The sequence below is a fragment of the Stenella coeruleoalba genome (assembly GCF_951394435.1).
Source record: "Stenella coeruleoalba genome assembly, chromosome: 3".
In the NCBI taxonomy this organism is placed as follows: domain Eukaryota; kingdom Metazoa; phylum Chordata; class Mammalia; order Artiodactyla; family Delphinidae; genus Stenella; species Stenella coeruleoalba.
Genome location: NC_137148.1, coordinates 91445299 through 91471156, shown reverse-complemented (window position 1 = coordinate 91471156; position 25858 = coordinate 91445299). Strand labels below are relative to the sequence as shown.

The 25858-nt window shown below is 38.0% G+C and overlaps 1 protein-coding gene across 13 annotated transcripts in view; it reads left to right on the top strand.

Moving 5' to 3' along the window:
• Nucleotides 1-25858, top strand: part of APC (APC regulator of WNT signaling pathway) — a gene marked incomplete at its 5' end in the record, with an annotated part of 135900 nt that overhangs the window by 87422 nt on the left and 22620 nt on the right. For 8 of the 13 annotated variants that reach the window (XM_079917402.1, XM_079917401.1, XM_079917397.1 and 5 more), the window contains 3 exons: nucleotides 11070-11174; nucleotides 22788-22886; nucleotides 25413-25791. In XM_079917402.1, coding sequence (XP_079773528.1) covers nucleotides 11070-11174; nucleotides 22788-22886; nucleotides 25413-25791 — 583 coding nt within the window. The remainder of the gene's footprint in view (nucleotides 1-11069; nucleotides 11175-22787; nucleotides 22887-25412; nucleotides 25792-25858) is intronic. The other 5 variants (XM_079917393.1, XM_079917400.1, XM_079917399.1 and 2 more) reach the window with 2 other exon arrangements.

The window sequence follows — 25858 nt, the reverse complement described above, 5'->3', positions numbered from 1 at the left end:
TCTCAACCACTGCGCCACCAGGGAAGCCCTGTAGTTTTTTTTTTGTTTTTTGTTTTTTTTTGCGGTACGCGGGCCTCTCACTGTTGTGACCTCTCTCACCGCGGAGCACAGGCTCCGGACGCACAGGCTCAGCAGCCATGGTTCACAGGCCCAGCCGCTCTGCAGCATGTGGAATCTTCCCGGACCAGGGCACGAACCCATGTCCCCTGCATAGGCAGGTGGACTCTCAACCACTGTGCCACCAGGGAAGCCCTCATTGTAGTTTTGATTTGCATTTCTTTAATAATTAGTGATGTTGAGCAGCATTTCATGTACTTCTTGGCCATCTGTATGTCTTCTTTGGAGAAGTGTCTATTTAGGTCTTCTGCCCATTTTTGGATTGGGTTGTTTGTTTTTTTTAATATTGAGCTGCATGAGCTGTTTATATATTTTGGAGATTAATCCTTTGTCCATTGATTTGTTTGCAAATATTTTCTCCCACTCTGAGGGTTGTCCTTTTGTCTTGTTTATGGTTTCCTTTGCTGTGCAAAAGGTTTTAAGTTTCATTAGGTCCCATTTGTTTATTTTTATTTTTATTTCCATTACTCTAGGAGGTGGATCAAAAAAGATCTTGCTGTGATTTATGTCAAAGAGTGTTCTTCCTATGTTTTCCTCTAAGAGTTTTATAGTGTCCGGTCTTACATTTAGGTCTCTAATCCATTTTGAGTTTATTTTTGTGTATGGTGTTAGGGAGCGTTCTAATTTTATTCTTTTACATGTAGCTGTCCGGTTTTCCCAGCACCACTTATTGAAGAGACTGTCTTTTCTCCATTGTATATCCTTGCCTCCTTTGCCATAGATTAATGTACCATAGGTGCATGGGTTTATCTCTGCATTTTCTGTCTTGTTCCATTGATCTATATTTCTGTTTTTGTGCCAGTACCATATTGTCTTGATTACTGTAGCTTTGTAGTATAGTCTGAAGTCAGGGAGTCTGATTCCTCCAGCTCCATTTTTTTCCCTCAAGACTGCTTTGGCTATTCGGGGTCTTTTGTGTCTTCATAAAAATTTTAAGATTTTTTTGTTTTCGTTTTGTAAAAATTGCCATCGGTAATTTAATAGGGATTGCATTGAATCTGTAGATTGCTTTGGGTAGTGTAGTTGTTCTCACAATATTGATTCTTCTAATCCAAGAACATGGTATATCTCTCCATCTGTTGGTATCATCTTTAATTTCTTTCATCAGTGTCTTATAGTTTTCTGCATACAGGTCTTTTGTCTCTCTAGGTAGGTTTATTCCTAGGTATTTTATTCTTTTTCTTGCAGTGGTAAATGGGAGTGTTATCTTAATTTCACTTTCAGATTTTTCATCTTAGTGTATAGGAATGCAAGAGATTTCTGTGCATTAATTTTGTATCCTGCAGCTTTACCAAATTCATTGATTAGCTCTAGTAGTTTTCTGGTAGCATCTTTAAGATTCTCTATGTATAGTATCATGTCATCTGCAAACAGTGACAGCTTTAATTCTTCTTTTCCAATTTGTATTCCTTTTATTTTTCTTCTCTGATTGCCGTGGCTAGGACTTCTAAAACTATGTTGAATAATAGTGGTGAGAGTGGACATCCTTGTCTTGTTCCTGATCTTAGAGGAAATGCTTTCAGTTTTTCACCATTGAAAACGATATTGGCTGTGGGTTTGTCTTATATGGCCTTTATTATGTTGAGGTAGGTTCCCTCTATGCCAACTTCCTGGAGAGTTTTTATCATAAATGGGTGTTGAATTTTGTCAAAAGCTTTTTCTGCATCTATTGAGATGATCATATGGTTTTTATTTTTTAATTTGTTAACATGGTGTATCACATTGATTGATTTGCATATATTGAAGAATCCTTGCATCCCTGGGATAAATCCCTTTGATCCACTTGATCATGGTGTACGATCTTTTTAATGTGTTGTTGGATTCTGTTTGCTAGTATTTTGTTGAGGATTTTTGCATCTATATTCATTGGTGATATTAGTCTGTAATTTTCTTTTTTTGTAGTATCTTTGTCTGGTTTTGGTATGAGGGTGATGGTGGCCTCATAGAATGAGTTTGGGAGTGTTCCTTCCTCTGCAATCTTTTGGAAGAGTTTGAGAAGGATGGGTGTTAGCTATTCTCTAAATGTTTGATAGAATTCACCTGTGAAGCCATCTGGTATTAGACTTTTGTTTGTTGGAAGCTTTCTAGTCAGAGTTTCAATTTCATTACTGGTGATTGGTCTGTTCATATTTTCTACTTCTTTCTGGTTCAGTCTTGGAAGGATATACCTTTCTAAGAATTTGTCCATTTCTTCCACGTTGTCCATTTTATTGGCCTATATAGAGTTGTCTGCAGTAGTCTCTTAGGATGCTTTGTATTTCTGTGGTGTCTGTTGTAACTTCTCCTTTTTCATTTCAAATTTTATTGATTTGAGTCCTCTCCCTCTTTTTCTTGATGAGTCTGGCTAATGGTTTATCAATTTTGTTTATCTTCTCAAAGAACCAGCTTTTAGTTTTATTGATCTTTGCTATTGTTTTCTTTGTTTCTATTTCATTTATTTCTGCTCTGCTCTTTTTGATTTCTTTCCTTCTGCTAACTTTGGGTTTTGTTTGTTCTTCTTTCTCTAGCTCCTTTAGGTGTAAGGTTAGATTGTATATATCAGATTTTTCTTGTTTCTTGAGGTAGGCTTGTATAGCTATAAACTTCCCTCTTAGAACTGCTTTTGCTGCATCCCATAGGTTTTGGATCATCGTGTTTTCATTGTCATTTGTCTCTAGGTATTTTTTTATTTCCTCTTTAATTTCTTCAGTGATCTCTTGGTTATTTAGTAACGTATTGTTTAGCCTCCATGTGTTTGTTTTTTTATGTTTTTTCCCCTGTAATTGATTTCTAATCTCATAGCACTGTGGTCAGAAAAGATGCTTGATATGATTTTAATTTTCTTAAATTTACTGAGGCTTAATTTGTGACCCAAGAATGTTCCGTGTGCACTTGGGAAGAAAGTGTAATCTGCTGTTTTTGGATGGAATCTCCTATAAATATCAATTAAATCTATCTGGTCTATTGTGTCAGTTAAAGCTCATGTTTCCTTATTAATTTTCTGTTTGGATGATCTGTTCATCATTGTAGGTGAGGTGTTAAAAGTCCCCCACTATTATTGTGTTACTGTTGATTTCCTCTTTTATAGCTGTTAGCAGTTAGTTGCCTTATGTATTGAGGTGCTCCTATGTTGGGTGCATATATATTCATAATTGTTATATCTTCTTCTTCTTGGATTGATCCCTTGATCATTATGTAGTGTCCTTCCTTGTCTTTTGTAACATTCTTTATTTTGAAGTCTATTTTATCTGATATGAGTATAGCTACTCCAGCTTTCTTTTGATTTCCATTTGCATGGAATATCTTTTTCCAGCCCGTCACTTGCCATCAGTATGTGTCTTAGGTCTGAAGTGGGTCCCTTGTAGACAGCATATATATGGGTTTTGTTTTTGTATACATTCAGCGAGCCTGTCTTTGGTTGGAGCATTTAATCCATTCACGTTTAAGGTAATTATCGATATGTATGTTCCTGTGACCATTTTCTTAATTGTTTTGGGTTTGTTTTTGTAGGTCCTTTACTTCTCTTGTGTTTCCCACTTAGAGAAGTTCCTTTAGCATTTGTTGTAGAGCTGGTTTGGTGGTGCTGAATTCTTAGCTTTTGCTGGCCTGTAAAGCTTTTGATTTCTCCATCGAGTCTGAATGAGATCCTTGCTGGGTAGAGTAACCTTGGTTTTAGGTTCTTCCCTTTCATCACTTTAAGTATATCATGCCACTCCCTTCTGGCTTGTAGACTTTCTGCTGAGAAATCAGCTGTTAACCTTATGGGAGTTCCCTTGTATGTTATTTGTTGTTTTTCCCTTGCTGCTTTCAATAATTTTTCTTGGTCTTTAATTTTTGCCAATTTGATTACTATGTGTCTCGGCGTGTTTCTCCTTGGGTTTATCCTATATGGGACTCTCTGCACTTCCTGGACTTGGGTGGCTATTTCCTTTCCCATGTTAGGGAAGTTTCGACTATGATCTCTTCAAATATTTTTTCAGGTCCTTTCTCTCTCTCTTCTTCTGGGACCCCTACAATGCTAATGTTGTTATGTTTAATGTTGTCCCAGAGGTCTCTTAGGCTGTCTTCATTTCTTTTCATTCTTTTTTCTTTATTGTGTTCTGCAGCAGTGAATTCCACCATTCTGTCTTCCAGGTCACTTGTCTGCTTTTCTGCCTCAGTTATTCTGCTATTGATTCCTTTTAGTGTGTTTTTCATTTCAATTATTGTATTGTTCATCTCTGTTTGTTTGTTCTTTAATTCTTCTAGGTCTTCGTTAAACATTTCTTGCATCTTCTCGACCTTTGCCTCCATTCTTTTTCCGAGGTCCTGGATCATCTTCACTATCATTATTCTCAATTCTTTTTCTGGAAGGTTGCCTATCTCCACTTCATTTAGTTGTTTTTCTGGTGTTTTATCTTGTTCCTTCATCTGGTACATAGCCCCTCTGCCTTTTCATCTTGTCTATCTTTCTGTGGATGTGGTTTTTGTTCCACAGGCTGCAGAATTGTAGTTCTTCTTGCTTCTGCTGTCTGCCCTCTGGTGGTTGAGGCTATCTAAGAGGCTTGTGCAGCTGTGTTTTTTTTTTCCTTGATCAAACTTAACTACACTCTATTTTTTAAATTGTTTTTAAAGAGACAGCTTTTGTTTTTATTGAGCAGCACTGTGGGGTTTTCTTAAATTTATTTATTTATTCATTTTTGGCTGCATTGGGTCTTTGTTGCTGCATGCGGGCTTTCTCTAGCTGCGGCGAGCAGGGGCTACTCTTTGTTGTGGTGCATCAGCTTCTCATTGCAGTGGCTTCTCTTGTTGTGGAGCACGGGGTCTAGGTGCACGGGCTTCAGTAGTTGTGGCTCGCAAGCTCTAGAGCACAGGCTCAGTAGTTGTGGCTTGTGGGCTTAGTTCCGTGGCATGTGGGATCTTCCCGGATCAGGACTCGAACCCCTGTCCCCTGTGTTGACAGGCGGATTCTTTACCACTGTGCCACCAGAGAAGCCCTGTAATTTCTTTTTTGATATTTTATGCTTTGAGCTTTTGCTTCTTTCTAGCTTATTTAGTTATAGTTAGTTTTTATTCCCACCATCTTTCTTTTTTTTTTTTTTTTTTTTTTCAGTACGCGGGCCTCTCACTGTTGTGGCCTCTCCCGCTGTGGAGCACAGGCTCTGGACGCGCAGGCTCAGTGGCCATAGCTCATGGGTCTAGCCGCTCCGCGGCATGTGGGATCCTCCTGGACTGGGGCACGAACCTGTGTCCCCTGCATTGGCAGGCAGACTCTCAACCACTGCGCCACCAGGGAAGCCCTCCACATCTTTCTTATATTCTGATTATTGCTATTTGGCTGCATCAGCAGGGTTTTTTTTCTATTTCTAGATCAATATTCACATTTTTTCTATTTGATTGACTCCTTTATGTGTATGAAACAGCCCTCCTTAATTCCATTTAATGCTCTTCACCTTGAATTTTATTTTGTTTGCTATTAGTATTACTGCACTGGCCTTCTTTCTTTCATCATTTGCTTGGTGTAACATATTCCCTGTCTGTATATTTCCAAATTTTACCAACTTTCTGGCCTCTGAAAATTCCTTAAAAAAATTGTCATTTGTTAATAACAATTCATTTTCCAGCACAATTATAAGGTTATGGCAGATTGGGGGCTTGTTTGTGTTTTTTGTATTCAGATTTTTATTTAGATCATTGGATTTGGGGCTGACTGTCTACCACTGTGACCTAATCTAATTCTTGTTTCTTTTTGTTATAATAATGGTCATATCATTCATAGTCTAAAATGTTTACATTTATTCAGTGAATGAAAACTAAAAGAAGGTGCTGTGTCTTAGTCGAGAAAGAAAACTCTAATTTTGCTGTTTCATGTTTCTTTATTCCATTATTATCATTTTTCTAATATAGATCAGAGAGAGAAGCTTGAAAATAGAGAAAACTGGGAATCAGATACTCATAAATTAGGTCACATACAGTGAAGACAAGAAAAGAAAAGATGTCTGCTAAATAATTTCTCTACCGTGAAGCATCTTATTATTATTATTTTTTTTTCGGTACGGGGGCCTCTCACTGTTGTGGCTTCTCCCGTTGCAGAGCACAGGCTCTGGACACGCAGGCTCAGCGGCCATGGCTCACGGGCCTAGCCGCTCCGCGGCATATGGGATCCTCCCGGACCGGGGCACGAACCCGCGTCCCCTGCATCAGCAGGTGGACTCTCTACCACTGTGCCACCAGGGAAGCCCCTGAAGCATCTTATAACACTGTCTTTGCCCTACCTGCTGACAACTCTGGTTTAGGGTCTAGATGTGGAACATAATTCAGATGATGTAATTATTACACATGATTCAAATCTCAAAAGTTCCAAAAGGATATGTGAGGCAACCAGTGCTGCCACTTTCTTATGTATCATTTCAGACAGGTTTTTTACTGGCAAACTCATACATTTGGGGGTGGGGGGTGCTCAGAAGGGTGCAAACTGTGAGGTAAATTATGGCATGGTTTAACAATCTCTAGAAAATAGCCAGTGAGAAATATTTATTAAAATCCCATGCAGAGTACTCTTACAACCCATTAATAAGGAGACAACCACACTTACAAATAAGCAAAAGATTTGAATACACGTTTCACCAGAAAAATATATAGGAATGGCTAGTAAACACATGAAAATGTGCTCAACATCATTAGTCACTAGGGAAATGCAAGTTAAAACCACAATGAGATACCACTTCACACTCATTAGGGTGGCTGTAATCATAAAGAAAACAGTAAGCTTTGGCAGAGTTATGGATAAATAGAAGCCGTCATACATTGCTGCTGAGAATCTAAAATGGTTTGGCCACTTGAAAAGTGTGGCAGTCACCTGAAGTATTAAACGTACCATTATCATATGACACAGCAATTCCACTTCTAGGTATCTATCTAAGAGAAATGGAAACATGTCCACACAGAGACTTTCACTTGAATGTTCATGGCAGTATTATTCACAATAGCCCCAAAGTAGAAAAATGCAAATGTGTATCAACTGGTGAATTAATAAACAAAATATGGTATACCCTTACAATGGAATACTGTTTGGCAATAGAAAGGAACAAATTGATGACACATACTCTAACAGAGACGAACCTCAAAAACATTTTACTAAATAAAAGTAGCTAGACACGTAAGTCCACATATTCCGCTTATAATTAACGTACAGAAAAGACAAATTCATAAAGACAAAGTAGATTTATATTTACCTGAGGCTGTGGGTGGGAATTGGGATTAACTATAAAGCGTTCTTTTAGAACACAAGGGATCTTTTTAGAGTGATGAAAATGTTCTAAAACTGGAGTATTGTGATGCTTGGTAAGTTTATTAAAAATCATTGAGCCATACACTTAAAGTGGGCCAATTCTGAGATATGTAAATACCTCAACAAAATTGTTTTGTTTGTTTTTTTAATTTTTTTAGTCCTAGGATAGAAAACTGGGGAAGGTGTCCAGCAACTATGGGAATAAGGAAACTAGATAGGATTATTCTTTCAAAGGAATCAGAAACAATCTCTTTGTTCTCAGTGTTAGCAGTAGTTTTAGATAGTGATCAAAGAGCACAGACAGGCCTGTAGCCTAGGATCAGTGAAAGAATAAAGGGAAGTAAATAAGTAAAGAAAACTAAAGATAGTAAGTGTTAAATATTACTTTGTGCTCTAGAGTCAGAATGCTTGGGTTGTGATCCCAGCTCTGGCTCTGCCATTTACTAGGTATGTGACCTAAAGCCAGGTACTTATCATCTGTGCCTCCTCAGTTTCTTCATCTGTAAAATGGGGATAATAATAGTACGTGCTTCATAGAGTTGATGTAAGGATTAAATAAATCAATAGGTGCCAAGTGATCAGTGCATAACAAACATTAGATTTTTTTTTTTAACTTCATTATTTTCATCATTATCACCATCATCAGTTGGGCCTGGCAGTTCTGCAGGCCTACTGTGTTTCTCTGGATTCGCCCTTCTCTCTCTACTGGAAATGACTATTTCTGATGTCTGCTAATCTTTGTCCTTCTAATAATTTCATCTCCTCCTTCACAGAGAAAACAGTAGCTATCGTCAGAGCTCTCTCTCCTTCCTACCAGGAAGCATTCTGCCTTCCTTCCTGTGCTTTGGATTTTCAGTTCCTGCCTTCTCAGGAACTTTGTACTCTTACCTCGTTTCTCTCACATGTTTATCTTCTTTCTCTTCTGTAGCATCTTTTCATTGGAATTTAAACATGCTCGAGTCTTATCTTTAAAAATAGAAAATGAACCTTCCTCAATTCCACCTCTCCCTGCAACTGTTCTTCATCTGTCCCCTTCCCGTCCTCATTGTCTTTTCCTAATCTTCACTCCAAAGGTGTTTCTAGACTCCAAGTCTGTATTTCCTCCCCACCATTCACACACACCAGTCTAGTCTCTATTCTCATAGTTTCACTGAAATGGATCATTGATAACTTCCATATTGCCAATTAAATTGACATTTTCAGTCTTCATCTTGATACTTTCCACATTACTGAACACTGTTGCTTGAAATATTACACTCTTGGCATCTTTTTTGGTTCATACGCATTCCTTAAGACAAATTTCTCTTTTCTCTTTATTTTTTCTCCCTCCCTGAGACCATCTTATTTATACTTAGGGCTTTACTCACCAGCTGTATGCTTTTGGCTCTCAAATTCATTTTTCTAGCCCTGAGCTCCAGACTCCGAAATCTGTGTACCTGCTCTGCATCTCTACTTAGTTGTCTTAAAGGCACTTTAAATCCAACATATCCAAAGCATAATTAATGATCTTCTCCTCCTAAGTCCTCCTTATGAGCCCCACATCCTCCAAAATACCCTCATTCTCCTTTAGTATTACCTGTCTCTGTGAATGGTACCATCATTATTCAGTCGTGTGAGCTAAGGAACACAGGAGTAATTCTTGACACCAGACCTCTTCCTCCACTCGCCATATCCAATCTATCATGTAGTCTTTCAGATTTACCTCTGTCTCCACTGCCTTTATCTGCATCACTGCTTCCCTAGGTGTAAAGTACCATTATCTAATACCTACTTTAATACATAGTCTCCAAACTTGTCTCTTCTCTTTCCTACCTACTTAGACCATTTTAAATTTGACTTTAAAAACTCAAAATACACGCACCTTTTCCTGTTAGTATTACTGGTATTAGTTATGTGAGGGCAAGAGTGCCACCTGAGAATCACACTAAATTCAGTAAAATCAGTAAGTTTTTTGTTTTTGTTTTTGTTTTTACCATCTTTCTGTTCTACTCTTCACACTATAGTTCTTTGATGTTCTAGAGCAAGCCATGTTTCCTCCCAGCCCAGTTTCTTTGCATATGGTCTTCTGTTTACCTAAAACCTTCACCTTCTATCCCCATCCCATTTCCTAGAACTCCTGTTTGTATTTAGATGTCAGTTCAGACAACGCTTCCTAAGGGAGCTCTTCCCCCCAAGTCCCCACAACGTATGGCATCCCTCTGGTGTATATCCTTACAGCACCCTGTACCCTTCCTCAGAGTACTTGTCAAAGTTTTAACTCTATTGTCATTTCTCTCATTATTTGATAGCATCCCTGACTAAACTGAAGCTTGAAGAGTGTGTTGAGCAGTGTCTGGTTTTGCCAACGCTGTATTCCCCAGCATCTAGTGAAAGTAACCAACATGGCAGATACTCAGTACTCTTATATTGACGTCTTCAATTATGTTAGTGTCAAATCTTAGTGGATTTAGTGGGTTTTGTTTTGTTTTGTTTTGCGGTACGTGGGCCTCTCACTGTTGTGGCCTCTCCCGTTGCGGAGCACAGGCTCCGGACACGCAGGCTCAGCGGCCATGGCTCACGGGCCTAGCTGCTCCACGGCATGTGGGATCTTCCCAGACCGGAGCACGAACCCGTGTCCCCTGCATCGGCAGGCGGACTCTCAACCACGGTGCCACCAGGGAAGCCCGATTTAGTGGTTTTTGATTCATTTTGTCTCTAGATTGATTTTGTATTCTCTACTTTTGTTGATTTTGTTGAATTTCTTAGTGTAATTTTCCCATGGTGATATTTTTTCTTCTGCTTCTGAATTATCGAGACTACCTCTCTTTTGCCCATATATAACTTACACTAGTTTATTGATGGAAATATTGGTAAATTATTAAGTCACATCTTAAATGGTCTAGGAAAGCTTTATGTTTAAAGAAATTCTAGTGGAAGCCATTTTGCAATACAGTTTTCCACTATTATGTCAAATTTTTTAAAGTGTAATTTTTATTTTTGCGTTATCATTTTCCTAGGGCAGGCACATTTGTGATTGTTTCTATAAAAGATAATGGAAAAGTTATTTTATTTCTTTGATTCTACGGTGATATTTTTTTCAAAGTGACTTGCTTTGTACTGGATATAATCTCTCTTGAAATGACTGCTTTTACTGGATATAATCTGTCACTTTCATTTTACATAGCAGATGGTGGCTACATTAGAAAAAAGGTTTTTGGTCTTTTTCAGATCAGAATCTTAAGAATTTATCTGTTGGTTTCATATGACTTTTATTAGCAGAAGATGTATTTATATATTCTGTGTATAAACATAGTTATACAGAAGGTGTTTTTAAGCTTAGGTTAATAGTTTAACTTATATTTGCAGCTCTAGTAAACGCCAGAGCCATGTGACCTTGCGGAAAAGACAGTTATTTGTTCTAGTTGGGTTATATCCCTGATAGTGATGTGAGCACAGCTGGTGGAGGATGGTGTTTCTGTGAGTCTCAGAAAATCCTTTGTCTTGTGTGGCTCTAATGCTCGAGGGACACACTTCACTTTCCTTTTACCGAAATAGTCGACAGTCAACCCTGCTGGAGCTGATGAAGTATAAAGTGCAGTTCCATGCTTTTGTAAACCTGTATAATTGAGGCATTCAAAGCTTTAAAGCAAGAACGAAGGAAAGCTCTGGGCTAAGAAAGCATACACCATTTTTGTATGTAATGATGTTAACTCCGTATTAACAGAGGTCATCTCAGAGCAAGCATGAAGCCGGCTCACATGAAGCTGAGCGACAGAATGAAAGTCAAGGAGTGGCAGAAATCAACATGGCAACTTCGGGTAGTGGTCAGGTAAATAAATTATTTTCTTAATTTTTTTTCTAATTAACTATTTAAATATTTAAAAAGGAATACAGAGTGAGATGATTCTCAGAAAGATCTATAAATCTTATCTACTTTCTTAGTCTTGAATGGATATCTCCAGAAGAATTCGGTACCAAAATTCTATGTCATTTTTCTTTATTATATCTAACAATAATGCTTTCAAAATTTCTAAGTATATTTTATAGCTCTAAATTGTATGTCTCTGTTTTAGCCTGAAGTGATTTGCGTGAGAAGAATTTTTTTGAAAAATAAATACTAAGCTGCATTTTGGTCATATGTGATTTGACCTAGTTATTATTGCTTGTATTTGAGTAGGTTTGCTCTTTCTCTGTGGCATTCTTTGCAAAGACATTTTTATGTTTTTAAAAAATGGCCATAAGAACTTATAGTTCTTGTTTTATGTTGCACTTCAAGGTTACATAAATCTAGAAATTTAAATCCTATCACTGAAAAAGATGATTCTAATGCTCATACAGAGTAGAAATATAGCCTAATGATGTTTACTATTTTCATCTTTAGCAAAATTATAGACGTCAATTTTTTTTTTTTAATCTAGAACTATTATCTTGTTACGTTGCCATCAGTCTTCTATTAGAGTTTTATTGGAATGCATCCTACTATGACAGTATTTTTCTTTGGAGTGTTCTGTATTCTCCACATTTTTTCAATGAATATTTTATGTTGTAAATGAATCATTTTTTTAAATACAATTTCACTAAGTTAATTTTAAGGAAATTTTCTTACTGTTGATATAAAATATTCCCTTAGTGTCTGTAGGTTACTTTTAATGATACTAGTTATTTTAAAAGAGCCTGCTTCTATTAGTTCATTGAAATTTAAAGCTTAAAATGTCTCATACTTGAGTACTTAAATTTATTTTACTGAGTTAAAACAAAAAGATACTTCATTTTAATATTACTGGTGAGCACTGTAGTGGAGAAAACTCTATAGATGGCAAATTAGGGAAATTATATTTAAATAGCACATTTGGGTTATTTCTTTGTGTATTGTTTAGGGAATTCTTTGGGAACAATATGTGTTCCTACAATTACATAGAAAAAAGAAAAGTTCTGTCTTTTTGATAGAAAAAAAATTGTTTGCTTAGGATTAGACCCACTATTAGTGCTTTGGGTCGTATTCCAATTATTATATACTTTAACGCCTCAACTATCCAATAAGCTGGATATTCATTAAAAAAAGAGATCGAATCCCTATCACACTGCTTACATCAAAATTAATTCTAAGTAGATTAGATTTGATGTCAAAAATGAAAACTATAAAAATACTAAAAGATAAGAAGAAAATGAGGGTAGAATTTTTATAATCATGAAGTGGGTAGGAAACCATAAGAGAAAGGAACAGTAGGTTTTATATAAAAATGTAAAACTTCAATATGCCATAAAATCATAGCAAAGTTACAAGATCAAATTAATGATGCTACAGCTACTCCCAGATCCTAATGTAAGATGAGTGGTATACATCTGTGGGACTGTGATTCAGTTATGCCAAGATTCCTTTAACCTGTCTTAGTAGGGTCTACCCATATGACAGCTGCTTGAGGTTTGTTCATTTGCTTTGTTTTATTATTTGCTCCAGAGACAAAAACCATTGACACTAATGAAAACTGAAAATAATCTTTTTGACTCTCAGGATCACAGTAGCATGATCTATCAAAGCTCCTTTCCTGGTGCCCTTATCTCTACCACTTTGTGGAAATTCATTCTACCTCACCTGGTTTCCTCCCCACATCCACTCTGCCGGAATGATCTTTACATGAGTAAATCACCCTCTTTGTAAAATCCTTTGTTGGCGTCCCTTGGTTCTTAGAATAAGGTAACCCTTTATTATGACCTGTATAATCTGGCTCCTTCCCAGCGTGTTAGCTTTATGTCACACGTTGCTCTCAGCACCTCTGCTGCGCTGAGCTTTCAGGACCTCACCTTTCCTGGGCTTTCTCCTCTGCAGCCTGTGCACCGTCTGTTCCTGTTCCATGTAGTGCTCTTCTCATCCCACTTCACTCAGTTAACATTGGTTTATATGTGTCTGAGCTTAAGCATGACTTTCTCAAGAGGCTTGAACTGTTCACATCCCATTATTAAAGGCTGTCCTAGCTTGTTCTTCTCCTTTGCAGACCACATTTGCAGTTTTATGTTTATTTCTGTGATTATTTCTCTTTTCCCCAGTAGACTGTAAGCTCCAGAAGGGCAAAGATCCTTCCCAGTTTTATCCATTTTTATATCCCCACAATCCCTGATAAATAGTAGATAACAACAATAAATACATGTAGGTTGGAAGGAATGACTAACATCCCTTCTAGAAATAAGGTTTCTTGACCTGTGATTAATCTCCGCTAGAAGCTAAATGAAAAGAGAAAGCTAAAAGTAAATTATACAGATCAGATCCCTGTTTGCTTAGTATATAACTGTGTGTGTAATTCATTTATGAATTGATCCTCAGCTTTTCTGTTTAATGTTTAGAACCAGATCTCCAGTGATATAACCAGTAAGTAGTAATGAACTTCAACAAAGAGTGGGAAAGAGAGAAAATGGTAGGAGGACCTTTTTTGCTGCTAGTAATGTGTTTTTAAACATTTTATTATGGAAAATTTCAAATATATACAGAGGCAGATAGAATAGTATAGTAATCTACATGTACCCTATCTACTTGCCCTCCCATTTTATTTTTGGAAAAGATCCCAGACATCATTTATTGCATAAATACTTCACTGTGTGTTTCCAAAAGATAAGAACACATTTTGGGGGGACTTCCCTGGTGGTGCAGTGGTTAAGATTCTGTGTTCCCAGTGCGAGGGGCTTGGGTTCAATCCCTGGTCAGGGAACTGGATCCCACATGCATGCCACAACTAAGGAGCCCGTGTGCTGCAACGAAGACCTGGCACAACCAAATACATTTTTTTAAAAAAGGAATACTTTTTTTTAATTGAAGTATGGTTGATTTACAATATTGTTAGTTCCAGGTGCACAGCAAAGTGATTCAGTTATACATATATTTTTTTCCAATTCTTTTCCCTTATAGGTTATTACAAGAAGTTGAATATAGTTCCCTGTGCTATACAGTAAATTCTTGTTGTTTATCTAATTTATATATGTGGAGGTGTGTATCTGTTAATCCCATACTCCTGTTTCATCCCTCCCTCCCTTTCCCCTTTGGTAACCATAAGTTTGTTTTCTGTGTCTAAGATTACTTTTTTTAAAATTGAAGTATAGCTGATTTACATTAGTTAGTTTCAACTATACAGCAAAGTGATTCAGTAATTTTTTTTTCAGATTATTTGTATCTGTTAATCCCATACCATTAATCTGTCCTTTTCTCCTTCCCCTGTGATAACCATAAGTTTGTTTTCTGCGTCTATGAGTCTGTTTCTGTTTTGTATATAGATTCATTTGTATTATTTTTTAGATTCCCCCATATAAGTGATATCATATAATATTTGTCTTTCTCTGTCTGACTTGCCTAACTTAGTATGATATTCTCTAGGTCCATCCATGTTGCTGCAGGTGGCAGTATTTCATTCTTTTTTGTGGCTGAATAAAATTCCATTGTATCTTCTTAAACTGATCATCTGTTGATGGGCACTTGGGTCGTTTCCATGTCTTGGCTATTGTAAATAGTGCTGCTGTGAACATTGGGGTGTATGTATCTTTTTGAATTAGAGTTTTCCTCTTTTCTGGATTTATGCCCAGGAGTGAGATTGCTGGATCATATGGTAGCTCTATTTTTAGCTTTTTAAGGAACCTCCATACTGTTTTTCACAGTGGCAGTACCAATTAACATTCCCACTAACAGTGTAGGAGGGCTCCCTTTTCTCCACATTCTTTCCAGACTTTTTAATGATGGCCATTCTGACCGGTGTGAGGTGATACCTCATTGTGGTTTTGATTTGCATTTCTCTAATAATTAGCAATGTTGATCATCTTTTCATGTGCTTGTTGGTCATCTGTATGTCTTCTTTGGAGGAATGTCTGTTTAGGTCTTCTGTCCATCTTTTGATTGGGTTGTCTGTTTTTTTGATATTAAGTTGTATGAGTTGTTTGTACATTTTGGATATTAACCGTTTGTCAGTCGCATCATTTGTGCATATATTTTCTCCCAGTCTGTAGGTTGTCTTTGTTTTGTTGATGGGTTTTTTGTTTTTTGGTTTTTCTTTGCTGTGTGAAAGCTTTTACGTTTGATTAGGTCCCATTTGATTATTTTTGCTTTTATTTCTTTTGCCTTGGGAGACTGATCTAAGAAAATATTGCTATAATTTATGTCTGAGAATGTTTGCCTATGTCTTCTTCTAGGAGTTTTATGGTGTCATGTCTTGTATTTAGGTCTTTAAACCAATTTGAGTTTATGGTGTGATGGAGTGTTCTAACTTCTTTGATTTACATGTAGCTGTCCAGCTTTCTGAACACCACTTGATGAAGAGACTGTCTTTTCTCCATTGTGTATTCTTGCCTCCTTTGTCGAAGATTAATTGACCGTAGGTGTGTGGGTTTATTTCTGGGCTCTTTATTTTGTTCTGTTGGTCTATATGTCTGTTTTTGTGCAAACACCATACTGTTTTGATTACTGTAGCTTTGTAGTATTGTCTGAAGTCCCAAAGCAGTCTACAAGATTTAATGCAATTCCTATCAAAATGCCCATGACATTTTTCACAGAACTAGAACAAATAATACTAAAATTTATATGGAACCACAAAAGACTTTTGTGCTAAATTGCTAAAGCAGAATTGCTTTAGCAATCTTGAATTGCTAAAGCAATCCTGGGGAAAAAGGACAAAGAACAGTTTTTTAAAATACATAACTATAGTTATGTATTTTTGCTAAAGCAAAATTGCTAAAGCAATCCTGGGGAAATTGCTAAAGCAATTGCTAAAGCAATCCTGGGGAAAAAGGACAAAGAACAGTTTTTTAAAATACATAACTATAGTGCCATTATTACACTGCCAAAGAAATTAACAGTAATTCCTTAGTAACATCAGATATCTAGTCAGTATTCAAATTTGCAATTGTTTCAGAATGTCATAATTTTTCAGTTTATTTGACTTGGGCCAGATAAGGTTCGTGCACAGAGATTGGTTAATATGTCTTTGAAGCCTCTTTTAATCTATAGGTTTCCTCTTTGTCTCTCAGTTTTTTGCTATGTTTGTTGACTAACCAAAGTTATTTGTTTTCTAGTGTTTTCCATAGTCTGGATTTTGCTGATAACATCTCCATGGTGAAGTTTGACATGATCCTCTATCTTCTGTATTTCCTATAAATTGGTATTTAGATCTAGAGATGTGATCGGATTTGGTTTCAAGGCCCCCCCCCCACTTTTTTTTGGACAAGACTTTTTCATAGATGGCATTGTGATCTTCCATCAGGAAGCACAAAATGTCTGGTTGTCTCTATTTTGTGGTATTAACAGCCATTGATACTTAATGCCTAGCTCCATAAATTCATTAGGGGTTACAGAATTAGCTGTAGTATTTCTGTATAGAGAAACATCTCCTTATCTACTGTTTGACTACTTCCAAATACAGTTTGTATGAAAAAAGGCAAGGCAAGGGGAGTGGTTGCTTCTTCCCCCTCTTATGTCAGATTTCATGGTGAGTTGGAGACTGTTGCTACCTTTATGGTGAACCCCTTTGAGTCACTTTGTAAAGTGAGCAAGCAGAGGATAGAAGAGGGGTTCCAACCCAGCAAGTGTAATTGAAATTGACTGTATCCCAGTTGTGCTAATTTAACTGCCAGGCATAGTCCTTCTAGGGTCCCTCAGCAAACATTTGAGTGCCTGTAATGGCAATGGATATTTAAGGGTGAATAAAGGGGAATCAGAAGATAGATGCTTGATTCTAACATGTAGTGAAAAGGAATTGTATTTACTTGGAGGGGTCCCCTCCAGACAATTCATCTTATCCCCACCTCCCTGCTCCTTAGCCCATTTTTCACTCTGCTGTTAACTTTCTCCCCCAGCCCTTTTACCTGAAAGATAATATAAAACTCATCACTGTTCAGGATCTGTTTACTAAGGATCTGCATTATGCCAAGGCTGTTCTGAACCCTCGGGTGTGGTGGTGGGCTAGGTAGATGCTACCTTGTCCTCAAGAAACTTATCATCTAGAAGTAAGACAAATGAGCATTTTCCACAAAGTGTGTTAAGTACTATGAAAGGGCAAGTACGTAGCGCTACAGCACTTAACCTAGTGTTAGGGTGATTTTCATCCTAGAGGAAGTTACAAATTAATTTATTCTGACACCGTAATAATGATTGGGTAAATTAGGTACAGTAGTCTAGGTGAAAGACGATGGTGGCCTGGGAGTTAGGGAAGAATTGATAGGTGTGAGAGAGTCATTTGGTCAGCAAATATCTGAGTATCTGAGAGGATTTAGAAACTATAATCCATAAGGGTTAGTGTCAGATGCGAGGGCTGAGGAGGAAGGAGAAGTCAGGAATGACTTCCAGGTTTTTGTCGTAGGCAGCTACAAGGATGGTGATGCATTTCAGTGCTAACACTAGATGAGGAACAAGTTTGTGAAGGAAAATAATCTAGTTTCAAAAATGTTAAGTTTCAAGATGTTCATTCTGAGACAATGAAGCAGAAATGTCAAGTAGGCTATTAGATAGTGGGTTTGGAATCAAAGGGAAGGGTGAAAAATGTGATAATTCAAGGTATGGGAGATTTTTATATCCCCTGTGATTATAGAACGAGAAGATGAAGACCTGGGCTAAAAAAATCCCAAAGCAAGGGAATAACATTGTTGTTCCAAAAGAGGAAATAGTTAACAATATCCACCATTGACTGTAAGGACTTGAAAATTTTCCTTTAGGTTTCACCAAGAAAAGAACTTCAGGGCTTCCCTGGTGGCGTAGTGGTTGAGAGTCCACCTGCCGATGCAGGGGACACGGGTTTGTGCCCCGGTCCGGGAAGATCCCACATGCCGCGGAGCGGCTGGGCCCGTGAGCCATGGCCGCTGAGCCTGCGCGTCCGGAGCCTGTGCTCCACAATGGGAGAGGCCACAGCAGTGAGAGGCCCACGTACCGCAGAAAAAAAAAAAAAAAAAAAAAACTTCAGTGCTGATCTTGGCAAGAGCCGTTTCATTGGCTTTCTTCTCTACCATGTGATGTTGGAGTGAGTTGAGGTTTAAATTGGAAGGTTAAAAAGTAGAAGAGAGCAATTTTAGCTAACTCAAAAAGTCTGAGTGTGAACTGCCCAAGAGAGAAAAGGCCATTAATTGACACAGTAGAGATTTGAGAGAAAATTGAGAGATTATTTTTCTTTTTATAAAATAGGAGAGATAAGCATATTTGAATGGTAATGGGAAGGAGCCAGTAGAGAAAAAGATTGAAAGTCCAAAAGAGCAAAGAGAAATGGGGAGGGAAAGGATCCAGAGCACACATGAAGGGACGGGCCTCAGGTAGCAGAAGGGGTGCCTCTGAAGCAATAGCAGGAGAAGATGGAGATGAGTGTGGAGGCAGGTAATTTTGTCAGTTTGGTGGCAGCAAGTTTGAGGAAGTTTTGTCTGATGGCTTCTGTTTCTCTGTAATTAGAAGGTAAAATTATTTGTGGTAAAGGAGACATATCCAAAATAGCCACTGTGAGCAAAGAAGGGAGAGCTGACTTGGGAAACACAAGGATTACAGATGGAGGACTAAGGGCCCAGGTGTATTGGTGACCATAAATGTTATATGGGCAGTACCCTGGAGAATTGTGTGATATTCTCACATGCTCAAATTTCTCAAATACTGCTCAGCAGTCCATATTAGGGTGTAGAGAAAACAGGCAGTTGGATTCATCTACAATTGCAGTGTTTCCAGGCAGGTGGGATGGAATAGCCATGGGGCAAAGATATTGAAAACTGACAAGAGAATTACGGAAGTGATGGACCACGAAAAATCTCAAGGTGGAGTATGTAGAGACATCCATGCACTGGACATTCCAATCATTTTAAAGACACTTTCTTGGGGAAGGTTAAAGGAGATTGCCAGAAGAATAGGTTTTCAGAGTTACCACAAGATAACTAAATGCATTATTCAGAGATGGTACATTTTAGGGTGATGGAAATGGTCTAGGATACAGCCATAGATGTCAGTGACTAAAATGGAGTAGAGGAGAAAAACATCACTGAAGATACCAGAGAACTGAGAGACCACGGTTTTGAATGAGGCGTAAGTTACCCAGAATGGTGGCAGTAATTGAAGTAGAAGGAGGCCAGTGACCCTTGTGCCAAAGTTGTTTAATGATTGAAGACAGTGATTGGGTGGTTAGTAGGTGATAGCACTGGGGAAAGGGAAAAGTGATTATAACACAAGGAGATTTGGGGCTATTACCGGAAGGTGGAGAAGGGCGGTGAGTGTCCCAAAATCAAGGAGCTGTATAGAAAGGTACGGAGACTAAAGCTTAAAGATGATTTGGTATCTACACTGAAAGGAATGTCCGGAACATTTTTTAGTGTGGACATGGGTTTTCCCTTGTTTCGTAGTTTAACCTCTTATTTCTCTTTTGTTTCAAACAATGTGTTAATTATCTATTGCTGCTTGACAATTTTAGCAAAATCAGCAAACATTTATTGTTTCTGTAGGTCAGGAAACCTGGTGCAGCTTAGCTGAGTGCCTCTGGTTCAGGGTCTCTCACAGGCTGCAGTCATGGTGTTAGCGGGGGCCGCAGTCATTTCAAGACTTGACTCGGGGAAGATGTGCTTCTAAGCTCACTCATATGGCTATTGGCAGGCCTCATGTCCTCAGGCTGTTGGCCAGTGATATCATGTCCTTGCCACCAGGGTCTCTACAAAGGGCATTTCACAACGTAGCATCTGGCCTCCCTCAGAGAGCACAAGAGAGGGTGCCCAGGATGGAAGCCACAGTCTTCGTAACCTTATCTTGGAAGTGACTTCTCATCACGTCTGCAGCAGTCTGTTCACTAGAAGCCATTCACTAAATCTAGCCCACAGTCAAAGGCAGGGAGATTACATAAGGGTGTGAATACCAGGAAACAAGGATTGTTAGGGATTGTGTTAGATCCTTACTACCAGAAACAGTAAAAATATTTAGGTATCCTCAAAGACGGTATGTTTGGAACTTCCCTGGTGGTGCAGTGGTTAAGAATCCACCTGCCAATGCAGGGGACACAGGTTTGAGGCCTGGTCCATGAAGATCCCACATGCCATGGAGCAACTAAGCCCGCACACCACAACTACTGAGCCTGCACTCTAGAGCCCGCGAGCCACAACAAAGACAAGCCACTGCAACGAGAAGCCTGTGCACCACAATGAAGAATAGCCCCTGCTAGCCACCACTAGAGAAAGCCCATGCGCAAAGCAACGAAGACCCAACATGGCCAAAAATAAATAAATTGATTAATTAATTTTTTTTAAAAAAAGACAGTATGTTTGCTTCAGGATAAGGAGTCATTCCCCTTCTACTGTAGAACAAGAGAGGCCCCTTGCCTAAGTCTTCTTAAAAAGCCCCCTGACTATTCTCTTTACCTTGAGTCTTGGTCCCTCAACTCCATCTTCTTTATTGCAATCAGAATAAGCTCTTTATCTCCAAATCAATCAGTGAATCAGATTCTGTCTGTCTCTCTCTCTTTCTCTCCCTCTCTCCCTCTCTCCCTCTCTCCCTCTCCCTCTCTCCCTCTCTCCCTCTCTCCCTCCCTCTCTCTCTCTCTCTCTCTCTCTCTCTCTCTCTCTCTCTCTCTCTCTCACACACACACACACACACACACACACACACACACACACGTTCTTTCTGACCTTTGCTTATGCTTCTGCCTCCTCTGGGCTGCCCTGTGGCTAACTCTCCTCCTTTTTATTATCTAAACTCTTCCTCGTAGTTTAAAATCAGATAGCACTTTACTCTGTACTCCCAAGACTGAGTATATGCCATTCCTGTGTGTGCATGTGGCCTCTGTCAGAGCACTTACTACTGTATATTTACATGTTGAGCAACCTGTCTAGAGTCTGTGTGCGGTGAGGATGGGACTATCTTATTCACTTATATCCCTAGTGACTAGCACTGTACCGAGAAAGTAGCAAGAGCTCAGTAAATGTTTGTTGTTTGGTTGCATGTGAGTTGAAATACCATTATAGAAGCACCCAGTAGCTAGTGGCAGTGGGAAGAGTTGCCGGATGTCTACCTCTGCTGCCTGTTCTCCCTACCCTGAGGGGTACTAACCTGCCGCTCCAAATTGAGAAGTATCCCTAGAGGACTAACCAGCATAAAGCATCCAGACCCACAGAAGTAGAGACTAGAAAGGGTAGCCACTCTGAGACTCTGTTCTAGTATTCTTAATCTAACCCTGGATTTCCCTACGTGGGTGTGAATAAGTGGGTCTTCATGCTTTTATATGGGGAGACATAAAAAAGACCTCTCAAGTTGCAACTTCGTAAAATCATCTTTACTGAGGAAAGACTAACATACTCATTTTAAATATATAGTTAAATGAATTTCACATTTACAGTTTTTTTCTACAGTTACATTTACAAATGTAATTTTCTCTTAAAACTTTTTTTTTTAATAGCCATTCTGACAGGTGTGAAGTAATATCTGGTTTTGATTTGTATTTCTGTAATAACTGGTGACGTTGGGCATCTTTTCATGTGCCTGTATGTCTTCTTTGGAGAAATGTCTATTCAGGTCTTCAGGTCATTTTTTGATTGGGTTGTTTGTTTTTTTGATACTGAGTCATATGAGCTGTTTATATACTTTGGATATTAATCCCTTGTCGGTCACATCATTTGCAAATGTTTTCTCCCATTCTGTAGGTTGTCTTTTGTTTTGTCTGTGGTTTCCATTGCCATGCAAAAGCTTTTAAGTTTAGTTGGGTTCCATTTGTTTATTTTTGCTTTTATTTCCTTTGCCTTAGGAGACAGATCCAAAAAAATATTACTACAATTTATGTCAGAGAGTATTCTGCCTATATTCTTTTCTAGCATGCTTTCCATATTTATCCCTTTACACAGACTCTTCCATCATTTTTCCAAAATCCAAGGCCTACCTTTAAGTATAACTTATCTTATTCAGTCTTTAATAGTTCTTAAGCAAGTAGTTATTTCTTTCTGTTTTCCCTCAGTATTTTATGCATTATTCTTACTAAGTGCTCATGATATCTCAGTGCAATTATTTATTTTTTCATGCCTTTCTCCAATAGAGGTTTCAAGCAAGTCTTTTTTCTACTCTGAGCTCCTGGAGAACTTGGTCTGTACAAAATTTACAGTTAGTTTTGTGGTAATTTAGAGCATTTCGTCACTCATTGGAGCTTTCTACCAATCAATTTATATTTAACTGAATGTAGTTTCATGCCTTTTGATTTGTGAAAGAATATTACTCTTAGAATTTCTGCAGTGTTCGGTTACTTCCACATTGTACTTTAACTGTCTTTTGCAACAGTCTTTTTTTCCTTCAGTGTTTCTCTAAACTCTACTTAAGTTTATAGGTAAAAATATTCATTTTGAGCAGTTATAATGTCCACACTTTTAATGGTATATTTAGCTGTTTACCCTAACGACAGTTCATTTGGAGTACCTTAACATGAAGTTAGCTGTATTTATCTATAATCTAAATTATACTGTCTATAATTTGCTTAATTTCTAGGGTTCAACTGCACGAATAGATCACGAAACAGCCAGTGTTTTGAGTTCTAGCAGCACACATTCTGCTCCTCGAAGGCTGACAAGTCATCTGGGAACCAAGGTAATAGATGATAAGCACTGAGCACTCCCTGTGACTTATGCCTCTGTGCCTTGCCTGCAGTGGCACACACCTCCATTTCCCAGCCCACCGAAAAATGACCGTCAGAGTCCTAGCCAGCCTTCAGAAATCTTCTTGGGCTTTCCTTCTTTACAAAACATTTTCTGATTTCCAGGGTCCTCTCACCTCCCCATGCAGTCTGTCTACCTCCTTTGAATCACTACAGTTGGAGCACTGTAGTGTTTTTTATCCTTTGCAGCATCGAGCACAGAATCTGCACATAATGAGTGTTTAATAAATACTTAGTGGATGGAAAAATTATTGAAATTGAATGTTATCCTATTCACTGCTGATAAGTGAGTTTTCTTAGGGTCTCTTAGATGTTAGTAAATATTTTGGGGGACTTGAGAATAGTATGTTTGAAAAGAAAATAATTATTTTATTATTGTTAAAGCCAGAGGCTTTACTATTATATGAACAAAGATGAAATTCTAATATTACTAAGCAGTATATTTTCAGTTAAATCTAAATAATTCCACTAGTTGTTTTCACAGCATACTCTACATAGTCTTTCTTTACTTTAATAATATAGTGGCTCTTAGGAAAAGCATTACTGAAATAACTAATGTCGATTTAAGAAGTGAATTTTAGAGTATCAATGGTATTGTTAATATGAAACTTAATCCTTTTAATAACTCACAATAGTTACTACTTGGGACCGCTAGGATGCCAGTAACTGCTGGGAGTTGTATGTTTATTATCTCATCTTCTCGAAAACCCTTTGAGGTATTCTTGCCCCTCTTTTTAAAATGAGAATACAGAGGCCAAAAAAAGATTCAGACAGCTGTCATGTAAATAAATTGGAATTCAACCCCAGATCTGTCCAACATCAACAGGTAGTTTTCACTATAAAGAAAATGTTTAATATTCAACAGTACTATTGCATGAAGACTGGCAGCTAGAATACCATTTCCTTTTGAAGTGATTTATGCATGATAATATTAAGACCTTACTACATTTTTGAATGCCAGTTACTGTGCCATACATGTGTTATTTTATTTAATCTTCACAAAGAAAACCCTATTGGGTAAATATCTCCATTTTGCAGCTGAGACAACTGGGCCTCAGAGAATTCAAATAACTTGGTCGTGTCACGCAACTCACTTGTAAATGGTGGAGTCAGAATTTGAAAGACTGTTTATCCACAGTTCTGTACTGCCTTCCTAATAAAACTGTCATATCTGAGAGTAGTGTGTGTCTACACATTTAGAGTAGAGTTTCTCAGCCTCAGCATTGTTGGCTGGATAATTCCTCATTGCATTGTGGGATGTTTAGCAGCATCCCTGGTCTTTTCCTACTAGATGCCCGAAGCTTCTCCTCCTGCAGTTGTGACCGCCAAAAATGTCTCCAAGACGTTGCCAAAAGTGTCTCAGCGTGGCTAAAATTGCCCCTGGTTAAGAACCACTAATTTACAGATATGATACATTTATGTAATAGCCTCTACTTTTATGTAATAGCTCTCACTTTAAAATGAGGTTGATCACAGGGCAGGATAACTGGGTACTGTTTCCTGTTTCTAATCTGCTTCTAAGTAAATTCTTAGAATTTATGGTCAGGGAGTAATTGATGCTTACCAGCTGCTTTTAAAAAGAAATTGAATAAGAACCCTGGCTTTGTATCCCTGTATGATCAGAGCATTCTTCTTTTTATAACAAAATATGTTTACATGTATAAGGGAGAAATCATAACTTTAACAATATTATACAGTAAGTCCCCTACATATGAACCTTCAAGTTGTGAACTTTCAAAGATGCGAATGTATTGTAAACCTATTACAGTATAGTACTGAATACCAATTGTGTTTGTTGGGTCCCTGGGCTAGCTTTGTTGGACTTATGAACAAATTGGACTTGTGAACGTGCTCTCAGAATGGAACTTGTTCATATGTAGGGGACTTACTGTACTTATAATCTGGTGAGGGTTAGCAATTGCTGAGAGCTGGTACTTAGTAAATAATAATTGCTGAAAAATATTTTCTCTTTATTGATTATGGTTGTAGATTAAAAATTAAAATTTTAAATTGTGTAAAGAATTTAGATAAACCACATTTCTGACTCTGTGTGTGTGTTGGTGGGGGTGGGTATGTGTGGTGCGGGGGGAGATGTGAGAGAGAGAGAGAAATCAGTTGATTGTCATTCATCATAATCAGTGGATTATCACCAGCTGATCCAGACAAACAGCAATTTGGGTTTATGCAAGAACCTACTTTCTCTTTTTCAACACTATGTACTACCACTACTAATATTTACTCATAAACAAGTTGGTGATGATTATATTATATGGATTTTGAAATAACGCTCATTACTTCATCCTGGAAAGGGGTTTTTGTTTTTGTTTTTTGTTTTTTTTTTGTTTTTTTTTGTTTTTGTTTTTAATGAGTTACAATAAATATCCCATTCATCACTTCATTGGTGTTGACTTTTGGATATTAAAGTCATAATTTTGTTTCTAAACTCATTTGGCCCACAGGTGGAAATGGTGTATTCATTGTTGTCAATGCTTGGTACTCATGATAAGGATGATATGTCGCGAACTTTGCTAGCTATGTCTAGCTCCCAAGACAGCTGTATATCCATGCGACAGTCTGGATGTCTTCCTCTCCTCATCCAGCTTTTACATGGCAATGACAAAGACTCTGTGTTGTTGGGAAATTCCCGGGGCAGTAAAGAGGCTCGGGCCAGGGCCAGTGCAGCACTCCACAACATCATTCACTCACAGCCTGATGACAAGAGAGGCAGGCGTGAAATCCGAGTCCTTCATCTTTTGGAACAGATACGAGCTTACTGTGAAACCTGTTGGGAGTGGCAGGAAGCCCATGAACAAGGCATGGACCAGGACAAAAATCCAAGTATGTTCCGTATGGTGCATGTTACAAAGCAAATGTAAAAGTTTTTGAAATGAAAACTTTAAATTAG